This window comes from Micromys minutus (assembly GCF_963924665.1).
Source record: "Micromys minutus genome assembly, chromosome: 27".
NCBI classification, from domain to species: Eukaryota; Metazoa; Chordata; class Mammalia; order Rodentia; family Muridae; genus Micromys; species Micromys minutus.
This window is the reverse complement of record NC_137962.1, coordinates 40,978,694-41,001,774: the sequence shown is the minus strand read 5'-3', so window position 1 is coordinate 41,001,774 and position 23,081 is coordinate 40,978,694. Positions and strand designations below refer to the sequence as shown.

Below are 23,081 nucleotides of genomic sequence, written 5' to 3'. Positions count from 1 at the left end.
AGCTGGCACTGCCAGTCAGATCTCTCTTTAAACTGTGAGCAGGGCTGTGGCTAGAGTCAGACAGGTATTGGGGAGCCACAGCAGGAAGGAGTGTGAGATTCATGCCCAGCCCTGGGACAGAACAGAGGCTGTTCTTGGGCCCGGATCCTACATTCTCCCTCGGGGATCTGGAGGGAGGTCAGGTCTCATGAGCCCTCGCTTCTAGCATGACTCTGTCTTCTTCTGGAACATCAGCCAGTTGTGGGTGAGTGAAAGGCAAGAATCATTCCTGTTCATGCCTAGGCTGCTGGGAACCAGGGGCCAAGAAAGCAGAAAACCAGAGGGATGTTCATGTATCATTGGTCGGCCCCTTTGTTCAGAGACTCATTCTACAGCCAGGGGCTAAGGGCCTGCTCAGTGCTGGTTTTACAGGAACTCTGCAGTTTCCACTCCTCCCCTGACGCACACATCTCTGGTCTTTGATATGAGTTCTGGGTACAGGACAGCAAGACAGAAGGAAAGAGGACAACTGTCCCAGGATGGCCAGACCACATGCCGGGGAGTGCACTGGCTCACGCCTTGACAAGGCTGTCAGACCAGTGGCTCTAGGACCTACCTTATATCAGCAGGACTCTGTGCAGAAGTCCCGCCTTATTGCCTGTCCATTGACAGTACCACCCAGCTCTGTTCTGACTTCCGTTTTCTCAGAGTCGTCCAGTAGAACCCAAGGCAATTGAGCCTTTATCAATCCCCCAGTGGTGTGAGGAGTTTAAGTAGGAGCTCTCGTGGGTTTGGCAGGGGCCCCATGAGGTGGACTTTTTCAAAGCTTTACTGTACACTCTCGGGGAGGCTTAACGTGTGTACTTACCACATTGCCACAACAAAGCCAGTTAGTTGCTATGGACACCTGCAGCTAGCCCCTCTGTTTGGTGCCTGTTAGACTCCCTGGACAACTGCCTCCTGGCCAGGCTAGGAGGCTGCAGATCCATCACGAGGAAGCCTGGTGTGCAAAACTCCCCACAGCCTGATTCCCACGCTCTTGTCACGCATGTACACATGAGTTTGCTAGACACCCGTGCGACAGGATAAATTCCCCAGGCGGCTCGACTCTCCACCTATCCCAGAGTGCTTTGCATCCCCCAATGTGAGACTTGTAAACCCTACTTCAAGAGTCTCAAGGTCCTTGGATAAGAGCTCTTATGTACCAAATCCTTCTGTGTTTGTGTCTTTAAAACCCTGGTTTCTAGATTCCAGGGTTGTAGACATCTAGGGATGGAGACTTCTAGAACAACAGAGACATGTTGTCTAGATGCTAAAGAGGACTTTCAATTTCCCACTAAACGTCGTCTGACAGACCACCACCTGATATCTTCTTGAACACTTCTAGGGTCAGTGACCCCTACCGAGAGCTGTACAAATTCTTTACATTGACCCAAATGTCACCTGCACACCACTCCCTCTTTGCTAGGACTCTGCTTGTTGCAGGGGAACAGAGGTTGGGTCTCACACAAGTGGGGTGTGGGGTGGGTGGGTGGGTGGGTGGGGAGCAGCTAAAAGCTCATCTGCTTTTTCCTGTCTAGACTACACCTTCTGAGGATTCTGAACACCCTTGTGGACAAGGGAAGCCAGGCGCTCAGTCTGCCAGTGGCCTGGGCAGCTATGTACCCAGGCAGCTCTGCATCTTACCTCACTCAAGGCCCCAGCCTTATCTAGTGACCTGGGAACTCGACAGCCCTTTGTCAGCCAACAAATCTCTCTCACAAGGTCAGGAGATGACTGCTTCAGACTCTCTGGAACTTAGGACACAGTGGTGGGAAGGAGCACTTGGCTCCTAAAGCCCGGGTCCCCTCCTTCTTTCCTCCTTGATCTGAACATGGCCTCCGCCTGGTTTCTCCCACCTCCAGCCCAGACGCATCCCTGGCTAAGTCCCACCTCTGGCTGTCACGGGCCAGGACACATGCACAGCCAACCTGACATTGGCAGAACCTGAGAAGCCCTGATGGGGTGGGGACCCCCAGGCTTTCCTCGGATCTCTCACAAACCACCACCCATGACTGGGGCCACGCTTCCCAGCCATTGTCACACTAAGCCAGCCAACCTTTCCCCCAGATACCCCCAGGAGCCTGAGTCAGTGACCACGGCTGAGGATAAGGGAGGTGCCTCACAGACGCCAGGAGATGCACGGGGAGCTAAAAATACGGCTTACGGGCTTACACGCAGGCTTCTCCTTCCCCAAAGGCCCTCAGGGGCTTGTTGGAAAGATTGGCAGACACACAGGATCTGCTTGTCCCAGCCGACAGGTGCAGCCCAGGGTACTGGCTGCCTTCCCTCTCCTTCTACGGCCCCCTCCACATGTCACTGGATGAGCCAGTCCCCCACCCCAGGGCTTTCCTGTTCCTCTGCTTCCCTGAGGGTATATCCCCTCCACCTTCCCGGCTCCAATAGAGGCCCAGCCCTCCTACCTCTCTGTTTTGGGGTGTAGCCAGTCTACACCAGCAGAACCCCATTTTTCACTCTGTGAGTGCCCTACAGCCAAGATTAGAGACTCGTGGGTGTAAAGCACAGGTCTTGCTCCTGAAGCAAGAGACCGTTTACTCTGAGTCAAGCATGACGGAGCAGTGCTGGAAGCAGGGCCCCATGTTGTGCATACATGCGTATAGTGTACACGTATGTACAACACTAGTCCCCGTGGGATGCTTATGAGACCCGTTAGTCTGTTTCCTTGTTTGTTTGTTTTGTCTTGAAGTCAGGGTCTCACGTAGCCCAGGCTAGCTCTGAACTACTCTACATACACACATGTATGTATGACACCATTTCCTGTGGAATGATTTTGTAAACTATTAGTCTGTTTCCTTGTTGTTTTGTTTTGTTTGTTTTGAAGACAGGGTCTCATGTAGCCCAGGCTAGCTCTGAACTCCTCATTCTCCTGCCTCTAATTTCTAAATTTTGAGATCACACACATTCACCACTACACATGTCCTCTATGAACTTTTAATAGTCAGGCAACTAAATAAAGTAATAAGACACCTACCAAATACAGTGGTGAAGACAGCAGGCAAGGCATGTTATGGGGGGAACCCTAGATTTCAAGTGCGAGCTAAAAACATTCTTAGATTTGGGGCTGTTGGGAGTGAATGGTTTCACATGGTAGTAGAAAGTTAATGATAAATGGCAATAAATAGGTAAGTAAAACCATGGAAGATAGCCCAAGACAATGCTGGCTTTGGATCGGCAACATTCCAACTCTCCATAACCACAAGGCTCTAACCAGCCAGTGTGTCTGTAGAATCTTTCTCATTTCTTACACAGGGAATTTTTGTTCACAGATTCCACAAACACCAGGGTGTACCCTCTCCCTCCTCCCAGAACCCTTCCTCCGAGGTAAGCATTTTTATATAATGCTTTTACACATGAAGAAACAGGCACAGAAAGGTTAGGAACTTTGCTCAACGTCAGCCAGCAAGCCCCGATCAGAGCCCACAGAGTCTGTGTCCACGTCTGTGCTCTGAGATGTCTGATTTTAGCTGCTCGTCTTCCTGACAGCATAAATAAGTACCAGACCTGGGCGTTCTTAAAGCTTATTTTGGGGTATGGATTCCTTCCAGAGTCCCCAGGGTCCAGAATGAAATGGTTGCTTTCCCAGACTGTCAATTGGGGGACCTGCTGCCATCTAGTGGCATCTGGAAGAAATGCTTCTACCTGTGGCATACCTTCCAGCACTCTCAAAAGTGTGTGTGTGTCTGTGTGTGTGAGTGTGTGTGTGTGTGTGAGTGTGTGTGAGTGTGTGTGTGTGAGTGTGTGTCTGTGTGTATGTGAGTGTGTGTGTGTGTCTGTGTGTGTGTGTTTGTGTGAGTGTGTGTGTGTCTGTGTATATGTGTGTGTGAGTGTGTGTGTCTGTGTGTATGTGTATGTGTGAGTGTGTGTGTGTCTGTGTGTATGTGTGTATGTGTGTGTGTGAGTGTGTGTGTCTGTGTGTATGTGTATGTGTGTGTGAGAGTGTGTGTGTGTGTGTGAGTGTGTGTGTCTGTGTGTATGTGTATGTGTGAGTGTGTGTGTGTCTGTGTGTATGTGTGTATGTGTGTGTGTGAGTGTGTGTGTCTGTGTGTATGTGTGTATGTGTGTGTGAGAGTGTGTGTGTGTGTGTGTCTGTGTGTATGTGTGTGTATGTGTGTGTGTGTCTGTGTGTATGTGTGTGTATGTGTGTGTGTGTCTGTGTGTATGTGTGTATGTGTGTGTGTGAGTGTGTGTGTGTCTGTGCCTGGAAGACAGGTGATGCTTTTCACGTTGCTAAAGATGAGTCGCCCACACTTCAGCTCCTAGGGTCTCGAAGCCATTCTTGCGAGGCAGACATTTGGGCCATATCTGGCTTGTGGAGTGGCCTCCGGGCAGCGGACTGGGATGAGTGAGAGTGAGAGGGAGCACGGTGCACGGGCCCTGAGGAGGGCGAGCCCTGTGTGGGAGGACCTGAGGGTGCAGAATTGAGACTCTCTGGTTGGATCGGCCTCTGGTGACTGAGGAGAGACATGTGGCCGCTGGGTTTTCTGATGTGGTGGAGGGAAGGTCACTTTAGTGGGTGTGTGAATGGCTGTTCGGCTGGGGCGTGAGGCTGGGGAGCCACATGGCTGCCGTTGGTGCCATCCTAAATTATTTCTGTCACTCAGAGAAAGAGCGATTGTCTTGTGTCTTCCATTTGTAAACGAAAACTTTTCCATTTGTAGATTGAGGACATTAAAAAGCATTCTTTCTCAAGTGCCGTCCAGAATAGTGTGTGTGTATGTGTGTGTATGCTCTTGTGTGTGTGTGTGTCTATGTGTATGGCTCTGTGTGTCTATGTGTGTGTATGCACGTGAATGTATGTGTCTATGTGTACTGTGTGTATGCATGGTTGTGTATGTCTATGTGTAGTGTGTGTCTTGTGTATGTATGTATCTATGTGCATGTGTGTTTATGTGTGTATGTATGTGTTTGTGTGTTTCTCTCTGTGTGCATGTCTGCATGAGTATGCATGTGTATGTATGTCTATATGTATGTTCTTGCGTGTGTGTGTATCTGTGTATGTATGTCTATATGTATGTTCTTGCGTGTGTGTGTATCTGTGTATGTCTGTCTCTGTATGTGTCTGTATATGTGTGTACCTGTGTGTGCATGTCTTGTATATGCATGTACTTATATATGTGTACATATGTGTCTGTGTGTGTGTCTCTCTGTGTGTATGTCTGTATGTATTTGTATGTTATGTGTATTTTTGTGTATATCTGTTTGTGTGGCTTATGTGTGTATGTCTATGTGTGTGTGCTTGTGTGTGTGCATGTCTCTGTTTATGCATGTGTCTATGTGTATATGTTTGTGTGTGCTTGTCTGTATGTGCATGTCTGTGCTTATGTGTGTATGTATGAGTGTATGTTTATGTGTTTGTCTATGTGTGCATGTCTGTGGGTATTCATGAGTGTGTTTATGTGTCTTTATGTGTATCTCTGTGTGTGTGTATGTATCTGTGTGTCTGTGTGTGTACATATGTGTGTACCTGTGTAGATATCTGCGTGTGCCTGTCTGCAAGCGTGCATGTGGCACCCAGAGAGGACACACGGAAAGTGTCCTGCTTTATCATTCTCCACTTTATCCTATCAGATGAGCTCTTTCACTGAGCCTGTTGCTTTCCAGTTGGGCCGGGCAGCGCCCACAGTCAGGCTGTCTCTACACCTCACCTCCCAGGCCCCGCACTGAGGTCAGAAGCACACATGGCCACGCCTAACGTTTTACCCGAGTGCTGGGGTCTGGACCTCACGGCCTCGTGTGTGCAGCAGCCGCTCTTATCCGCAGTACCGTCTCTCCAGCACCTCACCACGAGTGTTAAATCAGAGAGTAGACGTAAACAGGCAAGGCCCGGGATGTAGTAGGTGCTCTGTAATTGCACAGTGTGATATAAGGTACTGAGAGACTCATCTGTTCCATCAACGCATACATACATGTGCATTGTGTGTGTGCATATATGTAGTGTGTATTCTGAGAAGTTATGAGAGACTCATCTGTTCCATCAACACATACATACATGTGCATTGTGTGTGTGCATATATATAGTGTGTATGTGTGCATGTGGTATGTGTATCCTATAGGGGGTCATGTATGTCCTGACCTCCACACAGGAAAACTTGGTGAAGTTAGTTCTCTCCTTGTACCGTTGTGAGGGTCCCAGGAATGGAACTCCAGTCGTCAGGCTTGTGTGGAAAATGTCTTTACCCACTGAGCCATTTTGCTGACCCAGTAGGAGGTTTTTATGAGCAGAATGAGGAAAGGGTGTGTTAGAAAGAAAAATCCAGAATGTGCTACATTTAGTTATGTGGGCTTTGTGGGTACAAGGGATAAGAGCGAGAGAATTAATCAGACCAAACCAAAATGCATCGTCTCACAAGCCTGCATGGGCACTGAGTGGGCGCCGGGACCCTGCCTTAGATCCTGACAGCTGACCGCCAGAGCTGCTTTATGTCTGAGCTTTCCAGACAGTTTCTAGGCAGATCAGAAGCAAGCATCACTCCTCATGGATCACTCACCCCAAATCCTCCCGTTTGTTTTGTCTACCTATAGGCACCACAGACTCATTGTCACCAACACAGCCCCTGCCCCCAATTCCCCTATGAAAATACTCAGCCCTGGGCTCAGCAGGCACCTTGCCCTCCGCCGCTGTGAACTGTAAAGTCCTGTCCCAGGGTTAGGTTATTTTTCTGGATAACATCTAAAATGTCCCAATAAGCCCTGTTACTTCAGATATCTTTTTGAAAAGTTTGGCTCACCCACTATCCACAGCACAAGATTAAAGCACCCAGGCTGTGGGGGTGGGGACTGGTCTTGGTTGCAGGTGACACCAAACTTCAAATAATCGAGTCCCAGAAGATGGCATTAATTTCTATTAATTTCTCTTTCATTTAGAAGTGCACTAGGAACGAGATCTACTAGATTCTGTGTGTGTGTGTTGTGATTGTGTGTGCTTGTGTGCATGTGTGTAGAGGTACTTGTGTGTGTATGCTTGTGTGCATGAGTTTGTGCTTCTGGGTGTATGTGTGTTGAATATGTGTGTGGAATGTGAATTTGCTGTATGTGTTTTATTGTGTATGACTGTGTGTGTGTGTAGGGTGCTTCTGTGTGTATGCGTGTTGTTTAAGTGTATGTTGTGTGTATGTGCTTGTGTGTACGTGTGGTTTATGTGTATTGGTGTGTGCATGTGTGTTCATCTGTGTGCCTGAACACAAGCTATCACTCCCCACCTGTTTCTCAGCAGCTGAGTCTCTCACTGAACACAGTGAACCTCCTGCCTCCACCTCCACAATGCTGGGATTGAAGGTGAGTCTGTTTGTGTTGGTGGTGTGTATATAGTTTCAAAGCTGGCAACCAATAAGATGGCTCACTCTTGTGAGAGGCTAACCATTCTCCATCTCCCGCCAGTCATTATTTGCCTGTAGTTCTTTTTTAGAGGTGGTCTCTGCCGACATTCCCCCTTTCATGTGAACGTTTCCATTAATATGACCATTGTCTTGATCCTGTTTATGAAAACACTTCTAGGAGGCGCTGTTGTACAGCAGACTTCTGGTATTCTTGCTCTTTCGTGCCCTCTTTCTGCTCCCTCTTCCATGGTCCCTGAGCCATAGATGTAGATGTAGCTTCTGGGACGGGCTTCGCGCCATCTGCCGATCTCTGCGATGTGACCAACTGTGGGTTTTCTGTGATGGTTTTTACTTGCTGTAAGAGAAGCTTCTTTGATGAGAGATGGTGTGTATCTTAGTTAGGGTTTTACTGCTGTGAACAGACACCATGACCAAGGCAAGTCTTATAAGGACAACATTTAATTGGGGCTGGCTTGCAGGTTCAGAGATTCAGTCCATCATCATCACGGTGGGAACATGGCAGCATCCAGGCAGGTATGGTACAGGAGGAGCTGAGGGTTCTATATTTCATCTGAAGGCTGCTAGCAGAATACTGTTTTCCAGGCATCTAGGTTGAGCGTATTTAAGCCCACAACACACCTCTTCCAACAAGGCCACACCTATTCCAACAGAGTCACACCTTCTAATAGTGCCACTCTCTGGGACAAGCATATGCAAACCATCTCTATGGATGTGAGGATAAGATTTAGAATGTAGAGCCAGGCAGTGGTGGTGCACACCTTTAATCCCAACACTCGGGAGGCAGAGGCAGGAGTCTCTGAGTTTGAGGCCAGCCTTGTTTACAGAAAGAGAGTTTCAAGAACAGCCAGGGCTGCACAGAGAAACCCTGAATCAAAAAAAAAAAAAAAAAAAGCAAAAACAACACACACACACACACACACACACACACAGAGAGAGAGAGAGAGAGAGAGAGAGAGGAATTGTGTTGGCCTAGGGAATTGATGGTAACAGATTGTCTCCTAAAGTCCTTAGCCTCAGCAGCTCCTGGAAAGCTGTGATGATTTCCACCCCATGAGTGAGCCTTAAATCTAAACAGGGGATTAGGATCCAGGATATACAAAGAAGAAACGAAACAGAGCACCAAAGAAACAAATGAAAATTTAAATTGGGGATAGGGGTCTAATCAGAGGGTTCTCAATAGAAGAAATGGCAATGGCTAAGAAATGCCTCAAAAGTGTGCCCACCATCCTTAGCACTTAGAGAAATGCAAACCAGCTGAAATTTTATCTCACCCCACTCAGAATGGCCGAGACCAACCAGTGACTGACAGCACACGGCTGTGAGGTTGTGGAGAGAGGGGAAACTTGTTCAGTGTTGGGGGACCGCATACTCTGGAAATCAGTGTGGAGAAGCCTCAAAAAGCAAAACCAAGTCTACCATGGGACCCCGCTATGGCCTTCCTTGGCATATACACAAAGGAGGACATCTTACTCTAGAGATACTTGCTCAGCCATGGTTATTCCCTCCCTGTTCACAACAGCCAGGAAAGGGGGGATGGGGAGACCCAACCTAAATGTCCTTCAGCACATAAGCAGATAACAAAATGTGGCACATAAACAGTGGAACAGTGGTCAGCTGTAAGGAAAGATGAAATCGTGACACTTTCAGGCAAATAGAGGGGACTAGGAAAGATCACACTGCTCCTCTCGCCCCTGAGGTTCCTAGCTCTGAGTCCTCAGATGTGAGAGCACAACATGGAGAAACCCCAGGAGGCAGGGAAGTGTAAAGGGAGCATAGGTGTGTGTGTGGGGGGGATCTGACTGGGGACGAGGAAGGGAGGTCCCACAGGAGGAGGAGGGACAGATAACATCAAGGTTGTCTGATAAAGCCTCGTGGAATCAAATTATTCTATATTCACCTAATATATATGTATATATACACATTATATACCTATACAGTTAGGATTGCAGAACACTGCCTTAGGTGAAAAGGGGTCCCAAATTCAAGGTCTGCAGTATGCTACTCCATCTATGTGATGCTCACACGAGGACCAGCAGCCAGTTTTAGAAGACACCTGGTCCCCAAGTGATGCATAATTGTGAAGTGCAGGTATCTATCTGACTCACTCCTGCACTGAGTGAGGTAACCCAGGTCCCAAAGGCAAGTAGTGCAAAACTCTCTCATGTGAATGAGAAGCAAGATCTGCATTTTTCTCCCCCGAGAGTCTCACATCCAAAGCAACTCACCCACCCGAGGCTGTGCTGGGTTTTGTTGAAGCACTCACTTGTGAGATATGTCTTATGCAGGAAGGCAGGTACTAGATAAATGAGGCCTGTCATAGGACGAGAAGGAAGGATGGGCAGGAACCAAGTTTTAGAAAGGGAGAGAGGAGCCAGAGCGAGGAAGAAGAGCTGGGAGCAACACGGGGGCAGATGTTAACAGTCTTCTCTGCGCACACATACAGGTTGTTATGAATATTTCATAAGGGATGGGTGTGCACAGGATTTTGTGCTGTCTAGATGGGATAATTATATCGATTGGATCAGAGGTTATTGTGTGGTGTTTTCCTTCATGTGGCAACTTAATTGAGTTCAAGAGAAGGTGCAGTGGCAGGATGGGATGCGCCAGGCCTGCCACGGAACCGGGGTGTGCGGAGCTGGCGTGGTAACAACCCGCCAAGGGAATTGTGAGTGGAAGCTGTGTGGCAAGGTGCCAGGCTGGGACAGCTTGGTGACAAGAATGCCCTAGGGGACAGCGTGAAGCCGCTGAGATAAATTAGTGCAAGTTCCATATGGCCCTTTGGTGCTGGAAGTATCATGGGAGCAACCGCCCGCTGTATGCACGGAACTGGTTGGTGTCATTTTTCATTTTTATCACAACACACACTTGGTCAGCCCAAACTATCAAGACACAGAACACTGTCACCACCCCAAAAATTCCCTTACATCTGTCTCAGCCTCACCCACCTGTTATTTATTCTCTTGATTGGTGACAGGGGCAGACGCGTGCTCTCAGCCACTGAATTACATCCAGGGCCCATTAGTACTTTAAAACCATGGGTGGATGTGGGCAAGAAAGACATTTAGGTGCCTGTGGAAGGGATATGGACAGGGTGGTGGTGGTTTGAATGCAGAAAACAACCACGTGTTTGACTAGGAGTCCCACAGGCCCAGGGCAGCCTGGGAGGAGGCCAGCCTTTCCAGGGCATGGACTATTCACACATCTTTGTTTGCAATGGTAGTCTATCTGCCCAGGTGTTCCTCCGTCCTCTAGAAAACCTAGAGCCTGTTCCCAAAGCTCCCTCATGGGAACTTGGAAGGAAAGGGACAGGGCATTCATGGGCCACCCTGATTTTCGTCTCCAAAATCAAACCCACTCTGTCGTGCAGGGTCCTGGGAGAGACACAGCCTCCCATCCGCACAGCTGGGGCTTCTCTGAACTTAGGCCCCGCCTTTTCTCTCACGGGATGAGGGTGGGATTTGTTCTTCTCCTTACTCTAGTTGTATCCCCTAAACAGTCAGGGCATTTCCCAGCAATTTGGAGACGCTTCGGTTTGTCCTGTGGAGCACAGTTTTGGATTGAAGCTGTGTGGTCTGGTTTATCAGTGTAGAGAGGATGCCAGGGCAAAAAGGAAGGCCATGTCTGAGTTTTCTTTCTCTTCCTGTAATAAACACACAGGAAATATATATATATATATATATCCGGAAAGGGTAGAGTTGACCTCAAAGTTAAAGTCCACCATCATGAGAAACTGTGGGACGTAAATCCATGCCAGGAAATTTAGTAAGGTAGAACAGGTTGAGACCTGGAGATTTATTCAGTGGGCACACACCTGAGGCTTAGGCGACTCCCAGCTCCCTGCCAGAATCCTGACTTGGAACATGTACCATGTTTGTCACACAAAAGAAATGTGTCTTATGGTCACATAGGCTCAAAACAGAGTTCTCCATGCGGATGAGGTACCTAGAGGTTCAGATGGCTTAGCCAATTAGCTTCCCTTTCTAGACCTTCTTCCCTGCAAAAGGTATTTAATCTCAGGCCCACCCTGAGAAGTAAATATGGTTTTATACATCCATTTTCTGCCATGACAATAAACTGTTTAGAACAATGGACTGTCTCTTAGCATCAAGATCCCCTATGGGGAACCATGAAGAAGGCCTTTGCTTATAGGGCCACAGCCTAATCTCCCCATAGATGGCCTCTCTGTACTCCCAGAAACAACTGCAACCAAGCCTGCATCCACCAAGCTAAGGACAATCATCCCCACGGTACAAGCTGGAGCTCCCCTTTCCTTCCCACCCCCCTACAACCCAATCCCTGGCTTATCACACCAATACCCCAGTCCTTGGTACCAACCTCTGTCTTAGGGTTTTGCTGCTGTGAACAGGCACCATGACCAAGGCAAGTCTTATAAAGGACAACATTTGATTGGGACTAGCTTGCAGGTTCAGAGGTTCAGTCCATCATCTTCATGGTGGGAGCATGGCAGTGTCCAGGCAGTCATGGTGCAACAGGACCTGAGAGTTCTACATCTTCATCTGAAGGCTGCTAGCAGATACTGACACCCAGGTGTCAAGTATCTTAAAGCCCAAGGGTCTTAAAGCCCACACCCACAGTGACACAACCACTCCAACAAGGTCACACATCCTAATAGTGCCACTCCCTTGGCTGAGCATCTACAACCCATCACAGGCTTGCAGGCAAGCCAGTCTATCTGACTGAGGTATTCTCTCAGTCGAGGTCCCCTCATCTTGAATGACTCTAGCTTATGCCAAGTTTGACAAAACAAAGCTACCCAGGACACCCTGAGGATGCTGATGTGGAAGAAAATGGGGAAAATGGAGATTTTCAAGGATCAGGGAGGCTGGGCAACTTTTTGGGGAGGACAGTGACAGTGACAATGACAGGGTGATCTGCACTGTGAGGACAAAAGAGAGAGCCTGGTGGAGGAGACCTGCTTCTCGGGCTTTAGGCTTTGTGAGAGCAACCCCTCCCCCAGGTATCGTTGGCCTGAGTGGTCCAGGCCTCCCTTACATTACCATTCAGTTCGAGTGTTGAAGCTCTGCTCCATGTCTCTCGGGGTCTTTCTTCAGGGCCACCCAACACCCTTGGTCTCCTGGATAAAGCCAAAAAATGGAAGGAGAAGTGCTCAGGACCAAGAGAGAGGTTTAGAGATGCCCCTGAGAGGGCCAGTACTCACTCTAACGAGCCAACTCTGAACACTTTCAGGGATGACAAAGACAGGCCTCTGGCCAGGACCCCGTGGGCACACAGTCATTGCCTGAGACCAGAAAACATCTGTGTCAACAAGTGACTGTGTTTGGCAAACGTTGGGAGATGGTCAGGGGGCAGGTGGAGGGGTGAGTGCCCTGGTCACGTAGGAGGGCTGAGGGTGAGAAAAAGCTTAGGGAAGCAGAAACAGTGCAGCGTGATCTGAAAACCCCAAGATGACAAGGCTGGGCGGGAAAGTGTGTGAAGTGAGTTGGTCAAGGATGAGGTTTTAAGGGAGGTCTGGGAGCTCACTGAGGGTGGTTTTAAACTTGGAGCATTTTAGGTGAGTCAGGAGCGGTCCCAGGGCTCTGGCACAAAGCAGAGGGCCAGTTAAGATTATTCCCCGAGGCTCAGAAGCCAAAGGGCACAGTGTGTGAGCTGTGTGGCAGCCAGCTACAGCCTCAGGGGAATCTTGGACACGGAGTACTGTGTGGGAGCCCGGCTGTGTCCTCCTAAGAACTCAGCTATGGCTGTGGGTAGCACCCTGGGACCTCTTTGGCAGTGTAATGTGTTGGTGGCCAGCTTCCCAGTTAGCCTGGAGAGGTCCCCCTTTTCTTTGCCATCCCTCCCTCTCAAGAGGGCCAGGTCACACTAACACAGGTCCTCTCCTTTCCCCACTCTTCCTTCCTCTCCTCCCCTCCCTCCTTCCTCAGGAGCATTCAGGTTCATGTGGCTATAGATAGGCCTTGATACTCCTTGATATTACACATGCCTTAGAACAGAGGGCAGGTCTGCTTGCAGGGGGGTAGGCCGTAAGAGGCAGCATCTGGGCTGGAAACACTTCTGCCTTTTCTCCCTCCAACCCTACTTGTTAATAGCCCCATCTTCTGTCTCTTTCAAGGACACTACTGTTGGTCTCCTGGCTCGTACAAGCGCCAAGATGACCTCATCTCCAAATTTTAGTTCTTTTTTTTTTTTTTAAATCCTTAGAAAATGTTTCCAAATATGGTCCCATCACAAGTCACATGGTCTTAGGCTCAGCTTTGTGGGAGTGGGGAGTGGGGGATGGGGTGGAGATGATCATTGTTCAACTGTAGAAGGGAAAATGCAGGCTTGGAGGAGAAGAAGTTTATTACAGACCTCATAGTCTATCGGGGCAGCCTAGGGAAGCCCTGCCCTGGGGAGGGAGGCTAGGCCAGTCTCTGGGTTCCTGTGGTTCCGGTTCTCTACTCTGCAAAAGCATTCATGGAAAAAACATCTGGCGCTCTGGCTGCACAGAGGAGTCCCCTCCCACAGTCCCTGGCAGGTTTCCCTGTCTGGTGGTTGAGGGGGAGGGGTGCAGCTTCCCCCACTTCTCAGGAACAGACCACTTCACGTCCCTGCCTCCACTCACTGAGACCATCACGACCACGGGACTCCTGGCCCCGTCTTCCCTAACCTCTGAGTCATTGACTCCCTGGACAGGGTTCCTGCTGTCTGGTGAGAAGCCAGGAGCGCCAGGAGCACAACACAGGCTAGAAGCCCACAGTTCCAAGCATCCTCAGTTTTCAGAGGCTTTCAGAGGGAATCTGATTCAGCCTGGGAGCCCAGCTGCCAGCCCATTCAGCTTGGATTGTGTGAGTCAGGAAGAACTGACTGCTCAGTCTTACCAACAGGATGACCACAGAGGGGTCAGGCTAACTCCATCCCAGACACGGCCAAGTAAACCCACTCCCTGAGTCTGTTTCCTGGTGGTCCTGTCTTAGCCCCGCCTTTCCTTCTGGTCCATTTGGAGGCTCTCCAGGCCACACCTGCTCCACCATCATGTTCCCCAACCTCCCTGTCATGGTTTAGCCCTGAAATATCCCCCACCCCCAGGCCACTGCAGGTGCCCCAAGAGACAACAGAGTTGGCTCCCATAGAACCGGCAGTTGTGTGCCACCTGACCCGGTTGCTGGGAATTAAACTAAGGCCTTTGGGAGACCAGTATATGCTCTTAACATGTGAACCATATTCCCAGCCTAAAAGGTGATGGGCCCTTTAAGAGGAAAGACCTAAAAAGCCGCGTGTGGTGGTGCACGCCTTTAATCCCAGCACTCAGGAGGCAGAGGCAGACATATCTCTGTGAGTTTGAGACTAGACTAGTCTATGGATTGAGTTCCAGGACAGCCAGGGATACACAGAAAAATGCTATCTGGAAAGAAGAAAGAAAAAAAAAAAAAAGAGGACAAACCTAGTGCCAGGAAGTAAGAACATTAAATCCACAAAGGGATTAGAGCTTAGTTCCTTCCCCTCTATTCCTTTGTTGCCCTGTCCTCCTCCCCCTCACCTTCCTTCTCTCTCTCCTCTTCCCTTCTCCCTCCTCCCCTCTTACCGTAGTTTCATTCCTCCTCTCTGGCTGTCCTGATGTGAGCACTGCCCTCCACCATTGCTTAGCGTGCCTCACCACAGACCCACGGGGCCGACTGAACAATAACAGAAAACCCTGAAACTGTGAGCCAAAACAAGTCTTTCTGTTCTATAAGAAGAGCCCCCTTCCCCAGCATTCCGTTCCCGTGACTGCCCCTCCCAGCTCCCCCAGAGCACCCCGTGTTAGCCTATAGGCAATTCCACTGGCGGACTCCCAAGCCCACGGAGCACTCTCTGCTCTCAGCATTCCCTCTCCCTTTCTCCTGTGCCTCCCCTTTCCCTCTCCGCCCTCATGGCTCTGCTCCCCGGCTGTCCGCCTGTCTACATGCCCACTTGTCTGCCCCTACCCCTTCCCCAGCTCCTCTCCCCTCCCCCAATAAACCTCTTTCACACCAGATCTGTTGCATGGCCTGATTTCTTAAGGGTGCACCTTGGCACGGGCCCTCCAAAGGTACCCCCTCTCTGAATTCTATTGTCTAACACCCTGTCCTACCTGCTTGATGCACAGAGGGCAGCTGGTCCAGCTTCAGTCCCTCTCACCCAACTGGGGACTGATGGCAGAGAGGAAAGGATTCAGGATGACATCATTTTCTAATGTGCGGTGGGATGAAGTGGAGGGAGTGGAGGGATAGCCTCCCCAGGGCCTCTCACTGGCCAGACAGATGCCTCAGATGCTAAGTCTGTGAGTTCAATCCCTGGGACCCACCCGGGGAAACATAAGAACCAGCCCCTGGAAGCGGACCTTTGACTTGCATTTGAGTGCAGATGCCACGTGCATAGACAAGTAAAATAAGTAGATGTTTTAAAAAAGAACATTTCACATCTCCCAAGAGGGTCAAGTACAAAGCATTTGTGTAGACACCAGTGATTCACACACATGCACATAAATGCCTATCTGTAAGCATACTCACAGGGGACCTACTGTGTGTCAGCCTCTGCTGTAGTCAAGACAATCTGATGTCAGCAGGAACCCAGGAAGGGAGGTTAAAGTCAGGGGGTGGCTGGAGAAACTATTAGACCTGAAATGTCATGTTCTTAGGGTCAATTTTGTGTACCTGTTTCTATTTATAACTACTGCTCCTCGGAGTAGAAACTGCCCCGAGAGTCCCAGGGATTCTAAAGCTCCTTCTAGGCAGAGCCTGGGAGGCAGAGATGGAAACTTGGCTACTCTTGGCAAGGAGCAACCCCGGGCATCATTAGCCCCAAAGTTCTTAGAATCTGGGTCTAGGAAAAGATCTTTGTTTCCTGGAGTCTGAGAATGGCAAGGGCAGAATGCTCCCTGGGCCCATCCCCCAGGGCGGATGTGTTGACAGCCGAGCGTGCATTCGGGTACATCTTGAAATTACGATACTCATGGTTCCTTCCAGACATCAGACCCTGGGGATGCTCAGTTCTCTTGGATTCGGTGGCATGGTATTTGCAGAGAGGCCCTGCGCCTGCTCGTCTCTGATCCTGTCCCCTGTGGCTTACAACACTTACTACAATATTAATGATATGCAAATAGGTAGTAACTGATGGTAACAGAAGACATCTGTACCGGTTCAGAACTAGTGTGGTGCTCTCCCAAAGGAAAAGAGAATGGTTTGAGCCAGTGTGGTGTTATGGGACCTGGCTATCCTTAGTTACCTCATCCTCTGGTCTCAGCCTCCTGAGCACTGGGATTTATGGGACGGTATCTCTCAGCCAATCCAATGTTGTTTGTGGTTGGTTGACTCCACAGCTGTGGGAGTCGTAGATTTGGTGGGCTGACGGTTTCATGTCTGTATAAGGCTCTGTAGCATAAACTGATAAAGATAAGGATATTAACTTCCGAATGTCTCAGAGAAGTTTCTCTGTGCAGTGGATGGTGGGTGACCCACAACTCACAACTAGCCAAGGCACCAGTGGGTGGGTGTAGAATGTTCAATTCCAAATGGTACATCTATAGCATGCCTCCTCCCCGGGGTTTCAGGCCATGTTTTCCCAAGTGCATGGGCTAATTGTGTGTAAGTATTCATATATGTATGTACAGCTTTGTGCACATGCGAGTGTGCTTGCACGATAGTACATCAGTCACCTTCCACTTTATTTTTTAGACGGTGTCTCCTACAGAACCTGGCTGGCTTGCAAGTCTCAGGGTCCTCCTGCCCCCACCCCCAGCTCGGTTTCTAGGCTCGGTGGCTTTTTACATGGGTGCTGAGAATCAAGCTGAGGTGTCACACCTGCGTGGCAAACACTTTACCAACCTGCGCCTTCTACCAGGTTTTCATCTTTAAAGCAGTTTGCTTTGAAGGATTTCAGGTGTGAGTTATTGGTTCTAATGCTGTCCTCCTTGTGGTGTTTGGAAAGGGTCACACATCTGCATCAGGCCCTTAGTGCTCACAGAGAAGAACGGAGAAGTTTGTGCTAGAGAAACCAGGAATCTCACACATGCAAGCTTTTCACAACAGAAAGAGTTATACCTATTTCTGCTTTGAATTGGATGTGTTTGACAGTCTGAGACAGACCTTTGCAGTCTATAGACCCAAATCCCTAGCCTCTTCCCAGACCCCAGAGCATCACGTCCCCAGTCAATTAGAACCGGTTCTTGTGGAATGGGAAGTACTTGGCAAAAGTCCAGTTCGTTGTGGAGGAATTTGGATATGACCACGCCTTAAGCTTTATTATGGTAATTGTCAGGAGGAAACTTTTCCAAGGTTGTGCTATGTTTAACGCTGTCAAAAAATAAACTGCTCAGGTTGGGACTCCCGAAATTTGAACCAGCACTGGCTAACAAGTTGTGTGGAACATTTGGGATGTCTGCTAGGGGCTCCTCACAATGGCTTAAAGTTATGAACACTAGTATGGTGTGTGTGCACCTTACACATGGAGAATCGGGCCAAGGGCAGGCTATTCGGTTTCACAGTGCTGCAGGAAGAGATGCCTGTGACCTTCCAGGTCCTGGCTCAGGAGTGGCTGCTTAGTGTGGAGCCCGGCACACGGGGAGAGGTTCTTTGGCAGGGCTGGGGATGAAGTTCAGGGTCTGGCACACGGAAGCACTTTTACTCTGAGCCACACCCAGGCCAGTCCTCTGTCCATTCACCTCACCGTGTGTAGAGACGAAGATAGGAAAGGAAAATACGAGAACAGGATATTTCTTAGCAAGGCCCTGTTTTCCGGGAAATTGACTTAGAAGCTGGGCTGCAGCTTCTCAGCTTTGAGGCTAAGATAAACCAGTTTCACAATCTCAGTTCCTCCTCCAAGAGCCACTGTGCTCCAACCATTGGCCCAGTCGGTGGATAAAATCTGCCCCTGCTTCTGTTCCTGTTCTGTCCAGATACTGGTGACAGCACCCGCTGGACTAATTGGAGACTCCTGGAGAGGTGAGGTCTGAGCCTGGGGTCATCCTGTCTTTGAGGGACCGTGGGCAGGGGAGGGGAGAGCTGCTTCTGGGACCCTAATGAACAAGGAGACGGGGAAACAACAAGCCAGTCACTGCCTGGGGATAAAGAGCTGACGGGGGCTAGCAGGGCTCGAAGCTCAGGCAGCTGGGAACTAGTCAGTCGGGTAGGGTCTCGGGTTCAGCTCCTTATATACAGCAATCCACTGGGAACCTCGCTGGTTCAGATACCTTCTTATCTACTCAAGCTCTCTTCTTTGAGTAGACTTTGGTTTGTTTTTGTATTCTGGGTGTAATTATGAAAAGTCCAGAGATAAGGGGTTCTTCGCAAGGAATTCACTCGCTAGCTGTCCGCCAGACAGAGACACTTCCAATTGCCGGCTAGATTCTGTGGAATTAAAAGGCCCCCGGGTCTTCCTCTCTGGACTGTCCCTGATTGTCTTCTGTAGAGGGGACAGACAGAGCTTCTTCCCTGATGCCCACCCTACCCACTTGGACCTTGGAGGAGAGCAGGGTAATCCTCTCACGGCAAAATCCGCCAAGGCGCGTCTTGGTCTGACAGCTGGGTCTTGGCAGAGGACGGCCATTATGGGTCAAAGGTGGACTGATCAGGCTGGGCACTGAAAAATACCCAGAAGGCTGGGGTGGGGTGGCCTCTGAGGCAGAGTGCTTGCTAGAATCTGAGTGGCCTTTGTCACTCCCAACAGCATGTGTGTGGTGGGGGTGAGAGTGGGGGTAGGGATGGGATGACACTGGTGTTGGGGTGTGTGCAGTGGGGCACAAAGGCCTGTCAAGCATTCTCGAATATTCTCTGCAGTCACACTTCTCATCTCTGCTTTCTTCTCCTGAGCTGTGACCCTGGGTGGCTCTGATTCTACTTGTCCCCTGCCTTTCTCACCTGGTTTGCAGTTTTAGCTGCTCCCTCTAGTCTCCGGCAGGACACTCACTCACCCCTTGCCTACAACCCGTCAGTGGAATGGCTAATGGTTCCTTGAGCTCAAACAGCAGCCAAGTCTCCATGAAGCCCCACAACATATGAGCACCCAGCAGCCTTTGCAACAGTGCAGGGGTCAGCAGAACAGCCGTTCACACCCCAGGCTCTTATACCCTGTGTACAGGTTCCGAGAACCTGGTCCAAGTGTCACTTATTCACTCCTAGGAGAGCAATGCCATCCTCCCTGGAAATCCTTCTGCTTCCTCTTTACAACACAAAAGTCATCACCCGCACACTGACCCGCACACCCCTGGCCATCGTGTTTCTAATACCCTTGTAAACAGGGGCTCTGGAGACCTCAGATCTGATATATGTCTCTGACAGTGGTAAAGGTGGCTGACAGAGCTCCTGTGCTCCTGGGATTTCCTGGGCTCTCCTGAGGGTCCTTTGCATGTGAGCAACAAAACCGTTGGCTGAGCCAATCCCCAGCCCTCTTCCCTCTTGGAAACCTAATCATAGTCGCTTGTTCTGGCACCCCCCCCCCCACGAACCCTAGGGACTTTGCCACAGTCACCTCATTACAAAGCTTCATGGTTGAAAGGACTTTCCCATGAGCGCCCATGAGCACCACTTCATGTCTGAGGCCCTGTTACATGGGAAACGCCAAGGGTCCTAGTTAGCTATACTGAGAACAGGGAGGTCACCGATGCAGTTGACACAGAAGGGAAAGATGCTGCAGCTGCTAAGATCTGTCTGCTACCAAGCTTAAGGATCTGCCTTTGATCCCTAGTACACACACAGTAGAAGGGGAGAACCAGTACCTACATTATGCTGAGTGCTTGCTCGGGTGTGCTTGCTGCACATAGGCTATACATCAATTAAAAACCAATAATTTGCAGATATTATGGCTAGCATAAACCATGGCTTAGTATGATTTCAATTCTGCATAATCTAAAATCCTTCCATACTTGAATTTTATAATGCTTTATGATATTGGCAGCAAATTTGCTTTCTATATTCTAGTTAGAAGACAACCTGACTCATAAGGACATGGCTTTGGTGCTAACGCGAACGCGGAGCCGTCAGACAGGGGAGGAGTATGAGGCTGATGTTGAGTTGCAAAGGTAACCCAGGGGTGGGCTTCTTGGGAAGGCAGCGTGTGTTCTCTCAAATAGGAATAACCACTTGTCCTGGTCACTGTTCTATTGCTGTGAAGAGACACTATGACCAAGGCAACTCTTCAAAAGGAAAGCATTTACTTGGGGCTGGCTTACAGTTTTAGAGGTCAGTCCATTATCATCATGGTGGGAAGCATGGCAGCCTCCATGGCACTGGAACAGTAGCTGAGAGCTTTACATCCTGATCCATAAGCAGGCAGAGAGGAAGAGGCCTAGAAAGCCCACCCCCAGTGACACACTTCCTCTAACAAGGCCACACCCACTCCAGCAAGGCCACACCCACTTCAACAAGGCCACACCCCCTAAGCCTTCTGATCCTTTCAAACAGTTCCACTTCATAGTGGTTAAGTATTCTAATATATGAGCCTATCCATTCAAACTACCACACCACTCCAAGATACTGTGTGGTAAGGGGGACTGATCTCAAAAGTCTCCATTATACTGAGGATATATTTTTTTTCCTTGAGGAGAAAATACTCCATGAGGCTGACTATTTTGGAGAGTTAAGTAAACATTTAGTCAAATGTACAGTGTTGGGCTCCAAGGACTAGGAAAAATGGGGCACAGACTATGGAAGGGGGTTGAGGGTAGGAAGGAGCAGTCTCTTCTGTGTTTCATTTCCCCAAGTGGACTTCCTGCATCCCAGCAGTGAATGGCAGACCCCTAGTCCCATAAGTGACACTTGGCTTGGAAAGGGCCTTGGAGGAGTCAGATTTGCCCTTCCCAATTTGACTCTCTGTGGAAACCAAACTCCACTGCTAGCAAATACCCCTTACTCTGTATCCTGTAACATGTTAGCTAAGGGAAGAAAGGACGTCCTTGAAGGGCCCATCCCCTGGCTGAGGGATTGAATGAAGGTGGCCCAGGAGGATGTGCAGGAACTAGTTACTGTTATTGCAACCCTCTCGAAGTGTGGGTTGAAGGAGATCTGAAGGCTCAGCCACTGTAGCCAAAATCAAGATGATTACACTCTGGCCTCCTCCTCCCCTTCTTCTTTTTCCTCCTTTTCCTTCTCTTCCTCTTTTAGCTCCTCCTCCTCTTCCTCATTTTCCTTTTCCTCCCCCTCTTTCTCCTCCTCTTCTCCCTTCTCACCCCCATCCTGTGCTTAATACCTGGCTCCTCACCTCATTCTTCTCCTTTCCCCAGGCCCTTTCCCTCCCTCCCTGTCCCCCTTTTCTTGGTCAGAACAGTGGCATTCCCTCCTGACCCTCTTCAGGAACAGTGCTCTAGTTCCTCTCACCAGGGCTGGAAATGTCCCTCAGGACATGGTGCCTGCTTCATGTCTCTGAGGAAGGCCGAGGTCACATGATGTTCTGCCCGGTTCCTCTTCTCTGACTTCTCTCCTCATTACACCAGTTGCTTCCTGCAAAGGTTGAGCTCGGGGCTTGTTAGGGAGATGTGGAAAGGGCTCAGAGTTAGGAGGGAAGCCCCCCTGGAGGTCAGATGGGCTGGATGAGCAGTTGGGTCTTTCCCCTGGGACACTGAAGCCAAGTATCTGTTTCACTCACCCCCAGGGACAAGAATGGCAGTGTGGTTGGGGATGTCACTGATGAGGAAGAAGTGGAAGATGATGCTCTGACAGATGAAGAACGTAGGTTTCTACAACAGTTCCAGAGCTGGAAAAAGCACGAGAAGAAACGCATTAGAGCACTCTATGCCATCGCAGACCACATTGACAAAAGCCACCAAAAAGCCACCAAGACCAAAGTGGTGACTGCCTCTGTGGCAGTCATCTCTGGAGTCATGAGTCTCCTGGGTTTGGTCCTGGCTCCAACAACTGCAGGGGGAAGCCTGCTACTCACTGCTGTTGGGAATGGTTTAGGGGCAGCCGCTGGGGTCACTGACATCGTGACCAATGTGAGGGAGGGCTCTCGAAATAAAAAGGCCCTAGCTCAGGCCAACAGCATCGTACCTAGTAGTGACCAGGAGCTTGAGGACGTCAAGGGAAAGAAGACAGCTTATGTCACAGCCACCAGTGAGATCGTCTACAAATGTGGGAGCGCCTGGGATAGCATCAGAAAGCACCTCAGGGCCCTGAGGCTAACCAGAACACAACCCCATGTCACCTCAGCTGCCAAGAAGGTCATGACTGCTGGCCATGTAACAACTCAAAGCAGCAGGCAGGTGCAAAAGGCCTTTGGGGGTACAGCCCTGGCAATGACCAAAAAAGGCCTGATGATGGGAAGTGCGGGTGCCGCCTTATCCCTCGGCCAGGACTTATATTCTCTCTGGGAGGAGTGGAAGGATCTGAAGGATGCAGCCCCAACAGAGCTCGCAGAAGAGTTAAGAGCACGGGCTGGGGAACTGGAGCGGGTGTTATCAGAACACACCCGTCGCTACAAAAAGCTGAAGGTTAGGGCTGGGTTTTAAAAGAGGCCTGGAGGCAGAAACTGGGATCTGTTGGGCCATGTAGATCTTGGGTTGTGAAGTCTGTGGTGATGTCTCTCACGTTTCCATAGCTGTAATAAAGACCACGATCGAAAGGTCTTATCTGGTGTGCACATCTGAGTCACAATCTATTGAGGGAAGCCAAGGCAATGAGAGGCCAAACCTACTCTATCTTGGAACTGGCCTCTATCTTAAAGGAAAATAAATAAATAAATGAAAAGACTGAGAACTTTATCTGCAGCTGAACCCAAGCTGCAGCCATGTTCAAG

At 49.7% G+C, this 23,081-nt stretch overlaps 1 protein-coding gene across 2 annotated transcripts; it reads left to right on the top strand.

The window, feature by feature from the left end:
- Positions 1-83: 83 nt before the first annotated feature.
- On the top strand, positions 84-22,947 carry LOC308437979 (apolipoprotein L6-like). 2 transcript variants are annotated; one of them, XM_080939241.1, is made up of 6 exons: positions 84-244; positions 1,560-1,743; positions 3,306-3,360; positions 18,250-18,295; positions 20,270-20,370; positions 21,939-22,947. In XM_080939241.1, exons 5-6 carry the CDS (start codon positions 20,297-20,299, stop codon positions 22,792-22,794), a joined length of 930 nt encoding a protein of 309 aa, XP_080795367.1. In that variant the 5' UTR covers positions 84-244; positions 1,560-1,743; positions 3,306-3,360; positions 18,250-18,295; positions 20,270-20,296; the 3' UTR covers positions 22,795-22,947. The 2 variants fall into 2 exon arrangements, with proteins under 2 accessions (XP_080795367.1, XP_080795368.1); XM_080939242.1 differs by lacking the exon at positions 18,250-18,295.
- Positions 22,948-23,081: the final 134 nt, after the last annotated feature.

What these genes read in the sequence shown, in the direction of transcription:
- LOC308437979 (XM_080939242.1), top strand. Translation starts at nt 20,297, where the DNA reads ATGGCTTTGGTGCTAACGCGAACGCGGAGCCGTCAGACAGGGGAGGAG. An exon ending in GCTGATGTTGAGTTGCAAAG is followed by an intron (nt 20,371 to 21,938) that starts GTAACCCAGGGG and finishes ACTCACCCCCAG; the next exon opens with GGACAAGAATGGCAGTGTGG.